General features: G+C 42.1%; 1 protein-coding gene across 12 annotated transcripts in view; it reads right to left on the reverse strand.

The window, feature by feature from the left end:
* dgkh (diacylglycerol kinase, eta) overlaps nucleotides 1–14,180 on the reverse strand; it is a 52,190-nt gene that overhangs the window by 17,371 nt on the left and 20,639 nt on the right. For 6 of the 12 annotated variants that reach the window (XM_058081658.1, XM_058081659.1, XM_058081655.1 and 3 more), the window contains 5 exons: nucleotides 8,296–8,400; nucleotides 6,466–6,634; nucleotides 3,252–3,358; nucleotides 3,023–3,148; nucleotides 2,379–2,481 (listed from right to left, as the gene is read on the reverse strand). In XM_058081658.1, the coding sequence (XP_057937641.1) occupies nucleotides 2,379–2,481; nucleotides 3,023–3,148; nucleotides 3,252–3,358; nucleotides 6,466–6,634; nucleotides 8,296–8,400 (610 nt within the window). Of the gene's footprint in view, nucleotides 1–2,378; nucleotides 2,482–3,022; nucleotides 3,149–3,251; nucleotides 3,359–6,465; nucleotides 6,635–8,295; nucleotides 8,401–8,531; nucleotides 8,562–14,180 lie in introns of those variants that run through there. The other 6 variants (XM_058081667.1, XM_058081661.1, XM_058081657.1 and 3 more) reach the window with 3 other exon arrangements.

Genomic DNA, 14,180 nt, shown 5'->3' on the forward strand with positions numbered 1-14,180 from the left:
GGAGACCAGGGACCCTCGGCCATCTCTGTGTGGAGTTTGCATGTTCTCCCTGTGCATGTGTGGGTTTACTCCGGTTTCCTCCCACATTCCAAAAACATGCTAGGTTAATTAGCGACTCCAAATTGTCCATAGGTATGAATGTGAGTGTGAATGGTTGTTTGTCTATATGTGCCCTGTGATTGGCTGGCGACCAGTCCAGGGTGTACCCCGCCTCTCGCCCAAAGACAGCTGGGATAGGTTCCAGCAACCCCTGCGACCCTCATGAGGAAAAAGCGGTAGAAAATGAATGAATGATTACTTTATATTTTGCTTCACTTGTTTTGTGCCCCTAAAAGTACAGTATATTTATTTATTTATTTACTTGTCCTCCCTCTTTGGTCTTCCTCCACGCCTCCTACCTGGTAGGTAGGTGTGAAGCCTATATTTTACACGGATACTGACTGTTGTCTTATGCACCATACAGCTGTTCAGAATACCCACTCTTTTTGAAGTCCCAAGAATAGTACTGGAGATTGCTCCGTTGGTGGACGACATTGAGACCATAAGAGACATGATTGTATGGTACAGTCCGAGCTGTTCTTTGTTATTGTGGACATCTGTGCTCGTCACAGATTGTCAATAACGAACACCATGTTTAAGCAGGTAGATAACTTCTGTGTATTTACTTACTGTATTTATTTACTATTTACTTAATGTTATATTGTTTGTTCATCTGACACCATGACTATGCTCATGCCCATGTATGCTCATTCATATGTGTGAATGCTGATAGCACAATTATAACACAATTATTCCAAGTCAAAAGGACTGTCAAAGCAAGAATAGATCAAAAAGGCTAGGTTTTTGCCTGGGTGGATAAATAAATAATTACTGAAAAATAAGCATGGTAATTGCTAATGGCATGGTAACGCTAATCGCTAGAAAAGACACACTGTCCGCATATCATCATCTAAATGGGTTTTCCACCACCAGCATGTGACACAGTACTAATGTTTAAGCATCCTTCTCTCCCTACTCTAGTATAAAGATGGTTGGATGGAGGGTGGGCGAAGAGGAGAGAGGGAGGGTAGGGGTTGTAGTCACGATTCTGAGGCACGTGCCGCTGTCTTCCCCGCCAGGCAACTACAAGCAATCTCCCCCTTATTTCCTCCCACAGCCTTCATTGGGGACGCATGGAGGCTGTAGCACGCAACTTCAGATATGGTGTGGGAGGGATAGCGCGGCTTCAATGTGACTGTGACATTAAAAAAAATATCTTAAGGGTATATATATATATGTATATATATATATATATATATATATATATATATATATATATATATATATATATATATATATATATATATATATATATATATATATATATATATATATATATATATGTATATACTGTTGGCTCTGGTGTAGAGTGACACACAACACAAAACATGTGACGCCTTCATGCCGCAAGTCCATTTTTAGGCTGTCAGACAGGTGCGTGTATGTGTGTCTGTGTGTGGCCATGTGTATGCACGTATATTTTTTGTTTGATGCCAAAAATTTAGGTTTGGGGCAGGGCTCTCTTTGACCACCTCAGCATTTATTAACTAGTATATTGCACAACACAGCAGCAACAGCACCGACATCGTAGTAATGGAAGGAGCAAATTGTAACAACAGTACAAACAGTACATAATTGTAGCACACATCACTTTCACACCGAGACTTGAGTAGCAACATTTTAAAGCACACGCAGAGGTAGATAAAGCTGCCAATACATGTACTGCCATCTTGCCAAGTTAATACAAGCTGTTAATGCCAATGTTTTTATTCATTCATGCATTCATTTTCTACCGCTTTTTCCTCACAAGGGTCGCGGGGGTGCTGGGGCCTATGCCAGCTGTCTTCGGGCGAGAGGCGGGGTACACCCTGGACTGGTCGCCAGCCAATCACAGGGCACATATAGACAAACAACCATTCACACTCACATTCATACCTCGCCAATTAACCTAGCATGTTTTTGGAATGTGGGAGGAAACCGGAGTACCCGGAGAAAACCCACGCATGCACAGGGAGAACATGCAAACTCCACACAGAGATGGCCGAGGGTGGAATTGAACCCTGGTCTCCTAGCTGTGAGGTCTGCACGCTAACCACTCGACAGCCGTGCCGCCCCCAATGTTTTTATACCGTTGCTAATTAGAAACCTCAGCAGTTATTTACGTTTGGTAATGGTGTCCCTAATGACTATTGGCCAATTGCACACAGGTGTTAATTGGAGCATTAATAGTATGATTAAGCCAAAAATTGATGGGTTTTTAGGGACAAGCCAATTGAGTTCCAGTAGTCCACTGTCCATTGTTTACTTTCAGGTTTGATCTTTGCGTTTGTGTTGCCTACCGTCTGAGTCGATGCTGTTGAGAGCCGTTGGTGGGATGATGGACACTTTGCACTGACCTAGAGGACATTTACGAGGGTACAAGTCCATGCAGGCTGTGTGCACCTGGTGAGAACAGACAAATACTCTCTCTCACACACCCTGTAATGCACAATGATGATCTAAAGTTTCAAAGTTTCAACTTTTGAAAACACATCTTTATTTTTGCTGCGTTCTAAAGATATAAAAAAAACTCATGACTGCTTGTTGAATTCACACAGCAACATAGAAAGGAATGCCTACATGTAGCATTAACTTAAAGGGTGTGTGCACATTTTATTGCTGTTATGTCACTGCTGTCATTTCAAGTTGCTTAAGGTAATGATGAAGTTAAAAATAGACCTATTCTTCAGAGAAATGAGCCCTTTGTGTCTCAAGTTTTATGTCGACAAAAATGGTTGGCCACCCATGTCGATGTCAACTTAAGCAGGCACTCTTTAATAATAAGAATGGAACAGGTCGACGTGTTCCATTGTATCTCCAAGTGGAAGTATTTCCCTACAATATTAGAGATGTTGTGATTCTGTGCGGCTAGAGTGTAAAATGAAGCTGCCCTTTTATTATTAGTTAGGACTTTTTTTGTTTAAATATGTGACAGATGTCTTACCATGGCTTTGCACCAGAGGCAGCGCCAGTCCTGCAGTCTCAACACGCTGCCGCATGTCTTATCGCACACGGCACACTTGGCACTGACGGGCAGGTTGCCCTCCAGCCACTGGTGAGGCATCGCAATCTGTTCAGCACACACACACACTTTACTACCAATGTTGAAATTCAACACTGTAATGTAATCTTTATGAGATGAATGAGTGTTAGAACTATTGTGATGCAATTACCCCATCCTCATCTTCAATGATGTCCTTGCCTATGGAGGCCAGTGTGGTCCATTTGCAGTTGTTAGTGGCTCTAACAGCACAGCGTTTGTGGGCCTTGAATTTACATACTGGAAAAAAAAGCACTCACACATATTAGAAATGCACAAACTAATGTAAGAAATTAAACCCCATTACCCTCATACAGTAATCTGTTTATAATATATTGGTTGTAATCAAAGTATTTTAAATTATTTGAATAATCATTGCAGCCCTAAATTCAACATAAATTAAATGTCAAATAAATTGTGAGGTTTTTCACATGCATAAAAAATTAACAATCCTCTAGAGTCATAATAAATTAAAATCAATATTGCATGCATGAAGAGAGTGAAATACACATTTGAATTTAATGTGCATGACATTAAACTTTAATGCACATAACGTAATGTATGGTAACCAATAACTGCCATTGAGACAGACAGGCAGTAGCAATGGAAAACTGAGTTCCTTGATCATTAAGTGAACGTGAATCATTACGCAAACCAAATCAAAGTCATATCCGGGGAGCAGTAATCAATGCTTCAGTCTAGTCAACCGCTAAACATTGTTAGCGAGCATTAGCGTAGCATTAAGACAATGTAGAGAACTTGATAGCCTGAGCATCCTTTCCGTGTGATGCTGAAATGGACACTTTATTGGATGGCTGTGTGTGTGTGTGTGTGTGTGTGCACGAGCATGTTTGTGGCTCCATCAATCAATCCCACACACACAACGGCTGGCTGAGGAAGGAAATCCGAGCCGATGATTGCTGTGAGACACTTGTGTATGTTTACATTATGTCTGTCAGTTGTACTTTACCAAAGTCTACACAACCACGATACATGTGTTAGTACAGAAACATACAATAACACGCTCAATTGTAAGAGCAGCCCTGGGTTTGAACTTTGACCTCAGACAACTTGTCTGGATGTCATTCAAAATCAACCTAAAACACTTATCTCCCTCGCTTGTTCGCTTCACTTTCGAAAGAGGCACTCAAATGCTTGCTTTTGTGGCTTTTCATGATGTCATGAAGGAAAAATCGAAACATTTCTGCCCTGCCCCCGGCTAGATGAACCCACTCCGTGTCTACGCCTATCACTTTGCAAAAAAAAAAAAGAGGCTAACCAGAATAGGCTAACCTAGCATGATGTTTCTGTTAAAATATATGTATAATGTTATCACTGTAGCACACATAGTAGCTATGCTATGCTGACCTTTGTGTCCCCCCCGCCCCAGTCTTTAATGTTACATTACTGTATATATATATATGGCATCTTGGACAAGAGCTGAGTTACAGCGTATATGTAAAAAGTGGGGAAAGGGCATACTATGATAGCACTTCTTGGAGACCCACACTTTATTTGGAGAAAGTTGTGGTCAAAAACAGCTCATTATCATTAAAGCTACAGACACAAAACGGCATATTTCCTGCAGCACTTTTCAACTAAATTCCAGGCAAGGCAAAATTGTGGACAAGACACTAAAATAAACTATTGTAGGACCATTTTATCAGATTTGTTGAACTTTAAAAACCACAAAAAACACCTTGCCAACGAAGGATTTAAATGCGTACTCTCAAATTACAGCACTCACACTCGTCTAACAAACCACTAGTCTTACAGGCCAGACCTCTATTTTTATGTCTGCATGTCAACCTGTATTCTTTCTGCTATAACTAACTCACATAACACGTACAGCGCACAGCAACACGTGTGCACACACACACACACACACTCCCAGGAGAGCGTTGGCTAAATTAGGCAGTGAGAAGGATGTGCAGATGGTCGTCATTAAGTTCTGTTTCCTGTCTCCGACACTTTACACCAGCGAAAAAATATGGTGGCGCTGACGTGATCGGCTGGCAGGTTGCATTAACGCTGAAACACGTGACGACCAGTCACCACTCATTTGACACACGGCGGAACACGGTGTTTATTGCAGGTCGCAAGCCATTTTTAATTCAACAGTTTGACAGACAAACTGCGGGGCCCGCCCACTTGGGTCCATGCCTGTTGGAGTATTGGAGCTAATGACTCACACATCTCCAAACAACTTATACGGCTTTCAAACCTGGGTTACTAGGAAAATCTTCTTTCTCTCAGAGATCCAGCAAAATCATATCAGCACATCAAATTTGCACATTTCACCAGTCCCTTTCACACAGCCCACTGAAGTTGATAATTTCATACATAGGTGACAAGAAAAAATGCAAGAGAAGCCGGTTAAGCACAGAAATACCATACATTGCTCCATCACAGCCTAAATCTGACACTTATTCAATTGTGCCTTTCACACAGAACCAAGTAAAGTGAACCATTTTGCACCTGGGTGCGGTGCAATAGAATAATTGGCATATCAAAGCCATAACAGTCGTTCCAGCATTTATTCCACACAAAACCCACCAAAGTTGATAATTTCATACCTTGTGGACAAGAAGAATGCCACACTCTTTTAAAATGCCTCTTTTAAAGAAAAATCCTGCAAAATTGTTGCACCACAGCTGAAACATTAAATATAGACTTTCTTGCCTGTACCTTTCACACAAAGCCCAACAAAGTCAAAAATGTCACATTTAGGAGAGGAAATGTGTAATAGACTGACACTCAAAAGTCTTTTACACAGATTCCCACCAAATTAGCGCAGCCAAGCTGCAACAGTACTGCCGGGGCCCATCAAAGTCGATAACTTTACACATAAGCAATGAAAGGTACAATAGAATACAAGTCTAAAAGCCTCCTTCCTACAAATTCGCACAAAATTGCTGCATTAAAGGGGAAACAGTAGACCTGACATTTATTCTCCTGCGCCTTTTACACAGAAGCCAGGATCCTCTCACACATACAGTAAGCACTAGACAAATCAGATCAAAGTCCATATCCAGCATTTTATCAGCTGTTCCCACAGAATCCATGGAAGTTGATAATTTCCCATGCAAAAACATGCAATGCCACTCAAACGCCTCTTTCACACAGTGGTTTCCTCATAATTGATGCATCCGAGCTGTAACAGTACATCTAGCATTTATTCACCTGTGCCTTTCACACAGAGATTTTTGTATTACATCCAATCAGCCTGTGTAGCTGTACCTATTGTTAGAATAAGCTTAAAAGTCAGGTTACCGTTGTCCATATAAACTACTATCTATTGTGTATGTTAATCACACCTGTTTGAGAGTGCGTGTTTTGTTACGTACCTTCGCAGGAGAGGCCGTGAGACGTGACCCCAGACAAGCTATCTTTGCAGACGTTGCAAAAAGTGGGCCGTGCGTGGGAGCAGGCATACCAGTTGTGCATCCCTGAGAAATGTTCCACATTAAATTGAGCCGTCTGGCAAAGGAGAGGTTGAGAATAGGTTGGCAGCAACTGGGATGGCGGGTACAGAACAACAAAGCAACATCATATGGAGAATCTGTCAAAAATGAGTATAGCCCCATAATATTATTCTTGTTAAGAGACAATACTGATGGAAATTATATACAACTTGTATTAGTCAGTGTATAGCATGTATAGTGGTATGTATTTAATCTCAACACACATTCATCATTGTCTTAATAGCTGAAAACACAAGTGGGTACACATCACTGTGAATATGTCCAAATTGTGTCCTTGGTGTGAATATTTAGTGTTAGCACCAATTATCCAGAAATGCCTTAATGCTCTTGGCCATTGGATTGACCAGAGCTGCACAGGTCGTTACTGGAACTCTCTTCCACCCCTCCATAATTACATCGCTGGTGGATGTTAGACACCTTGCCCTATAGGTGCTCAATTAGCTTCAGGTCTGGAGAAGACAAACTTGTCCTTCATCAGTTTCCTCAGCAAGGCACCTTGTCATCTTGGGGGTGTGTTTGGTCTCCTTATGTTGGAACACAGCGCAGTTTCCCAAGGAAGGTCCCAACAATTCACAGTGTATGTTGGAATTCATGTTTCCCTTAATGAACCACAGCCCCCCCCCCAGTGAAAGTAGCACTCATGCACTATTCCACCATCATGCCGGTAGGCAAGAAAATTATCTTGCTGCTCACTTGTGTTTCCACCTATTTGAACAATAATGTGTAAAGAACACCTATCTCGGGCGGCACGGCAGGCGAGTGGTTAGCGCGCAGACCTAGAGCTAGGAGACCAGGGTTCAATTCCACCCTCGGCCATCTCTGTGTGGAGTTTGCATGTTCTCCCTGTGCATGCGTGGGTTTTCTCCGGGTACTCCGGTTTCATCCCACATTCCAAAAACATGCTAGGTTAATTGGCGACTCCAAATTGTCCATAGGTATGAATGTGAGTGTGAATGGTTGTTTGTCTATATGTGCCCTGTGATTGGCTGGCCACCAGTCCAGGGTGTACCCCGCCTCTCGCCCGAAGACAGCTGGGATAGGCTCCAGCACCCCCCGCAACCCTCGTGAGGATATCTCCAACAGATTTTGAAAAATACATATTATACGTATATACAGCAGTCAGTGATATTGAAGACCACTTCTGCTACCATTTATCAAAATAAGTGTCATGAGCAGCACTTTGGTGGGCTCCCCGCGCAGCAGCGAGCGTGGGCGTCATGCTCCAATATAGTGTCACACTTTAAACTGGATGCACAGCACAATTTTTTCTGCCTGTTTATGCACGCTTGTGTGTACCCCTCCTGTGTGAGCTCTGGGGGTGCAGCTGCATTGCAGTACAGAAAACAGACTGGGGTGAGGGGGGGGCGTCTTATGTAAGATTTCTCTCCCAAATCACCGTTTACATGCAGCGCTGCACTTTGCAAAGCCGCCGCTGTCAACACTTTAATTTATTCCAGTTAGACGCTATAAAAACTGCTTGAACTCAACATTAAAAGTTATCGCGCATCATAAGGAGTCCATATGATAGTCACATGTGTTTATGTTACATACTATAGATGTGCCTGTGTGATGGTGCTCTGCGACTCCCCTTGTTTGTGTGTGTCTCCTGGCTTGAAAAGGTCCAACATGCAAGTCCCTGGTATTGTCCTATATCATGCAACCTAACCCCCTTTTGCTAAGGTGTTGTCTTACCTCGTAATGCTCTCTGGACTGGACAGATTTGAGCGAGCTGATCCAGTCCTCCATCTCTTTCCTGTTCTCGGCGCAGAGGATGAGCCTACGGAAAGGAGTGATCACCTGGAAGAGGGAGACACAGAGGTGAGGTGATACGGATGTTTTTAAGGCTCCGTCCTCTCCTCAGCCCGCCGGCGCTACTGAGAGGAGAGAGAGGCTTGTCGCTGTCTTTAAGGGAAAAGATGTGCCCCCACCTCTACCCATTCCATCCCTTTCTCGCTCTCTCCCTCATTAACTCTTGCTCTCTCTCATCACCTAACACCTTCTCCAGTGTGTTCCACCACTTTCTTTTCTCTCTCTCTTCGCTCTTTGCACTTCACAACGCTCTCAGTCAGATATGTCCTGACAGGCAAAGAACCATGGTAAAGGCTAAGAGCTTCTACCCCCCCCCCCCCCCCCCCCCCCGCCCCACATCTCTCTTACTGTGTGTGTGTGTGTTTAAAGTCTCCCTGATGGACAGACAACACATCCACTCTCATCTCCGCATCACTTATTCATGTGCTTCCTCATTCCGTCGCTCTCTTCGTCTTCTCACAGTGTCTTTGCCACAAAGACACCAATGATACACTGCATTCAAGGCAGTAGACGACCACAACGTATTCAACGCATTCACATTTCGAGTCTCCTCATACATTCCATTACAGAAGTGCAATATGGACACTGTGGCATGTAATACTGCAGCAACAGGCTAAACTAATGATAGCACGATGCATGATTGATGTTCCTGAAAAGTTCCTGCGGTAGAAAAGGGGCAAATCTGATCTACCAATGCCCGACCATCACTGGTCTAGCCGTATGTGGTATTGACTCGGCACACTTCGAAGCGCGGCATACAGGTATCTAATATATCTCGGCATGTTTTTTTTGCTCATGGAAGAGAATAAATAAATAGATCTTTGGTGAGTCAAGGAGTTACTGTGCAGCAAAAAAGATCATTGTGGCTGTGTCATGTGGGTTTGGTGGAAATGTTTCGTCAACAAAAAAGGTAAAATAGATCAACGCTAATTCATTCATTCATTCATTTTCTACCGCTTTTTCCTCAAGAGGGTCGCGGGGGTGCTGGAGCCTATCCCAGCTGTCTTCGGGCGAGAGGCGGGGTACACCCTGGACTGGTCGCCAGCCAATCACAGGGCAAGATCAACGCTAATGAAAAATATAATTTATGGTCCATGTTGAGAATTCTAGCATCCTTATAATGACAATTCTAGCATCCTTATAAATGCACAAACCTTGACCACTACAAGTACTCTATATTCCAAAACCTGCAATAGAACACAATTAAGAGTCTACCTTGTGTGGGCATTAGTTATTGCAGTTTCTTTAAATCTTTTTCCAAAAAAGACTTTATAAATGTGTCAAAATTAGAAAAGGAGACCATTTTTGACAACAACACGATTGATTTTTAAATGTTATCCAACAGAAAATGAACAAGGTTGAGAAAATCAAAAGGTCCAATGTTCCTTTAAGTGTTCCCTTGAAGTGATCGACCAGATATAATTAAATAGAGCAGGCATGTGTTTGACCTTAATCACCTCCAATGCCAAAGGTCCAATTGGGGAGTGAGATCATTCTACGAGGTGCAATATCCAACACTTCATTGTTATGATTACATGTAAAAAAAAAATCAGGGAAATGTTGTGGATTTTGATGGTTAGCTAACACAAGATTCTTGAGATCGCCAGGGTTCAAAGGTCATACCCATGCATGTCAAGCGGTTTAATCACCATTAGCCATCTTTGCTACGGCTCGCCTCAGTGAATGTTCCTGATTTTGCATTGATGAATGACTGCCGCTGCTCTCAAATAAACAAGGCTCTCATCAATCACCTTAATCACGACTGCAATCAATCCGTCCCGGGAGTTCTAATCAATATCTGCTTACATCCCAAAAATCCACTGTGTGTGTGTGTGTGTGTGTGTGTGTGTGTGTGTGTGTGTGTGTGTGTGTGTGTGTGTGTGAGTGAAAGTTCATTGACCTTTAGTTACCCTCTAAGCTGATTGCATTAGCATTCTTCCACGTTCATCATGTAAGTAGAGACGACTGCTCACGAATTACAGACAGAGCGTGTTTGTGCCATGTTTTGACTGTCCAACAATCAGACTTTGTAGCATATGAATATTTTCAGAGAAAGCGAATATGACAATTTCCAAGTCCCACAAAAAGCAGTTTAATAGACATTTACATTGTGTGTGTGTATGTTAATAGACCGACATACAGTATGTGAACATTATAGGTTCTAATTTCGTGGCGCAGCGCAAGGTGGTGGAGTGTGGCGCACCCCACGCAGTGGTAATTTCAGCGCACCACTGGCGGGGGGTTGGGTTGCGCCTGGACTACAAAATTAGAGCCCTATGTGTGTTTGCAAATGTGAACATGTGAATAGATGGACTGACATTACTTTATCAGCGCATGTGAATGGACAGTCTGGTATTTTACATTACTTGTGTAAGTGAATAAACTGATAGATATGTATATCATGTATGCATTTAAAAATAGAGATTTTTACACTATTGTATACTATATGTATTATTAAACTATATGTATGAAAATGGACAAAGGTGTGTGTGAATGGACAGATTTTTACTTTGATTGAACATGAACGGACACACAGGCATGTATAATATGTATGTATGAAAATGAGAAACAGATGGTTACATTATAAGTGTAATGGAGCAACATATGTGTCATTATACCATGTGTATGTGAATGCACATGCAGAGGCATACATTATACCAGGGGTGCTCATTAATTCGATCGCGATCTACCGGTCGATCGCGGAGGTGGTACTGGTCGATCGCTGGTCGATCGCGGCGTGACATTAAAAAAATATCATCCCAGCATCAATGCCGTCACTTGATTGACATACAGGGCAGCCATTCAGATGACAACTGAATGTTGCCCTTCGGGCGACCAATCAAATCAAACAACGTCTCTAAGTGCAGCAGAACTTACGATGTCAGCCTATCATCCATCGCCGTTACTTGATTGACATACAGGACAACCAGTCAGATGACAACTGAATTTTGACCTTTAGGTCACCGCTCATGCGTAAACAACGATGCAAAGTGCTAAGCTAGTCGGCGAATTGCGAGATTTTAAAGCCCTCGCTAAAGTTTATGGTCACTAAAATGAGTGAAGGAGCTGGACCAAGTAAAAAGGCAAAAACTGGACCAAGTAAAAAGGCAAAAAACATATCACTTCCATACGGATATGGAATATTATACGGATATTATGATACGGATATTATCCATGACTGATAAACATTTGGAAGTGTGCTTGAGGCTGGCTATCAGCAGCTACTGTCCGGACTATGCATCCCTGGCTGGTTCAATTCAGTGCAAGTCATCAAAGTAAACTCAGGTAATTACAAAAAATGTTAATAGTTAATTATGTGTGTTTTGCAATATTGGCTCATTTGGTTATGTAAGGTACATCAACATACATTGTACGTACAAATAATCCTCAATACATTTGAAAATAAATAGATGTTTTGCATTTTTGTAGTGGGTAGATCATTTTGACTCGGTCATTTTAAAAGTAGCTCGCATGCTGAAAAAGTGTGAGCACCCCTGCATTATACAATGCGTACAGATACAAACCGATTATGTCAATTGTGAATGTAGCATTTTCTGCCAGCCGTGAACCACTACACTACCAGTTATCTTTTGAGTTTTCATTTGCCTCCATCATCCTGTCACAAAAAGTAACCCATGTCTACCTTAGTATTTTTGCACAACAACTTTGTTTCAGAGCGGGATTCAATTTACATCTGCGTGAATGCTTCATTGAAGTACCCTATTTCTAAAATTCTTCAGCCGTCCATCAGAGACCAATGTGCTCATCCTCTGATCCAGTGCTGCATCTCTTTGTCTAGCCATTGTCTCTCACATTGTTCTGATTAAGTCAGAAACATTCACTATATGGACAAAGGTTTGAAGGACGCTGCAACAACCATCCAAAGTGACAATTAGTCATTTGAAAGACGACAATTCAATTTCTATCAATGTCTGCTTTGCAGCAAAAACCTCAAAAATATTCTTCTGAATGAGTGAAAAAAATGATCCAAAACCTTTTATAAAGTATTAGTAGACAAGTAGAAGCTGTTATTGATGAAAAGCACAGATGTATTCCATATTTTTTCCCATTTTAACTTCATAAAGGTGATAAAGCTCAGTGTACCAATACTTTTGTCGTTATTGTGTATTGGTATGTTGGTTGCTCTTTAGGCAGAGGGCATTGGAATTTATTATGTCACAGAACGTATTAGGGGAGGCTGCGGCAAATGGCTCCTCATCTCTCTGCTGGTGTTTCACTGATGGTCCTCTGATTGGTTGTTAAGGGAAACAGAAACAGCCGCTTCCCCAAATTGGCTTCAGGCATCCCTCAAAAAGTGGAAAACCTCCCTTGATGACTCACCTTCACAACTGCGAGCGTGTGCACATGTGTGTGTGTGCGATAATAGGATTCATTCCTCTTGACTGTGAGAAACGACACAACAATACACAACAAAACACACTGATGCACGTGCACAAGCCTTGAGGTGCATATCAGCATTGTTAAGTGGGCAATAGAAGCGGCACGAGCTTGTCCAATAAGAGTGAGTCAGCCAGAGGGGGTGGAGCTTTCTTGCAGAGTTGGTGATGGGGATTGGGGTTTGGGATGGTGGGTGGTGGGGAGTGATGGTGTTGAGCCCTCCCTCGCACATGGACTGCAAGGTGCTTCTTGTGTTCGCTATAGCGACGCTGCTTTCTCATACATTCACACCTCGTCTCTCTCTGTGGTCCTTTACAGTGAACTCTTTAAATAGTTTGGAATGCATTTTCATCACTAGAGTAGAATTACATTTGAGTTAGTGGAATTTATTGTGGGAATATATCATGTGTTGCTTTTACTGCTTTTATTGTTATTGCCCTATATGGCTAGTGCAACACATCGGTCAACCCAGGTTGCTTGAAATGTGCTATAGAAATAATATTTGACTTTGACTTGATGAGTCAATTAATGTTATTTTTATGATAAACAAGACTTTTTCTGTGTTGGCTGGCATGTGTAAGTGAAAGGACTGAAGAATAGAAATGTTTGCATTACATCTGTTAACATTTCATGTGTAATGAAAGACAGGCTGATGTCAACATGAATTGTGCATCATTACATTTACATTTACACATTTACATCACACATGTGAAAGGAAAGACTGACGGTGTGTGTGTGACTGGACGGACTAATTTTATGTGTCTGTAAATTTGTGTGGGTGGCACGGTGGACGAGTGGTTAGCGCGCAGACCTCACAGCTAGGAGACCAGGGTTCAATTCCACCCTCGGCCATCTCTGTGTGGAGTTTGCATGTTCTCCCTGTGCATGCGTGGGTTTTCTCCGGGTACTCCGGTTTCCTCCCACATTCCAAAAACATGCTAGGTTAATTGGTGACTCCAAATTGTCCATAGGTATGAAAGTGAGTGTGAATGGTTGTTGGTCTATATATGCCCTGTGATTGGCTGGCGACCAGTCCACGGTGTACCCCGCCTCTCGCCCAAAGACAGCTGGGATAGGCTCCAGCACCCCCACGACCCTCGTGAGGAAAAAGCGGTAGAAATGAATGTAAATTTGTGTATGAGAACAGACAAAGAAATGGTTATTGGTTACATTATTACATATGTGTATGTGAATGGATGTTAAAACTATGTATGTGTGACTGGATAGACTAATTTTATATGTATGAGAATGGAAAAACATGATTACAAGTGTGTGTGAATGGACTTGTGTTAACAAGCCCAGTGTTAACATTACATGTGTGTGTGAAGGGACATATATACTGTATGTATTAGAATAGACAAACATGATTA

This window comes from Doryrhamphus excisus, chromosome 9, assembly GCF_030265055.1.
Source record: "Doryrhamphus excisus isolate RoL2022-K1 chromosome 9, RoL_Dexc_1.0, whole genome shotgun sequence".
NCBI lineage: Eukaryota > Metazoa > Chordata > Actinopteri > Syngnathiformes > Syngnathidae > Doryrhamphus > Doryrhamphus excisus.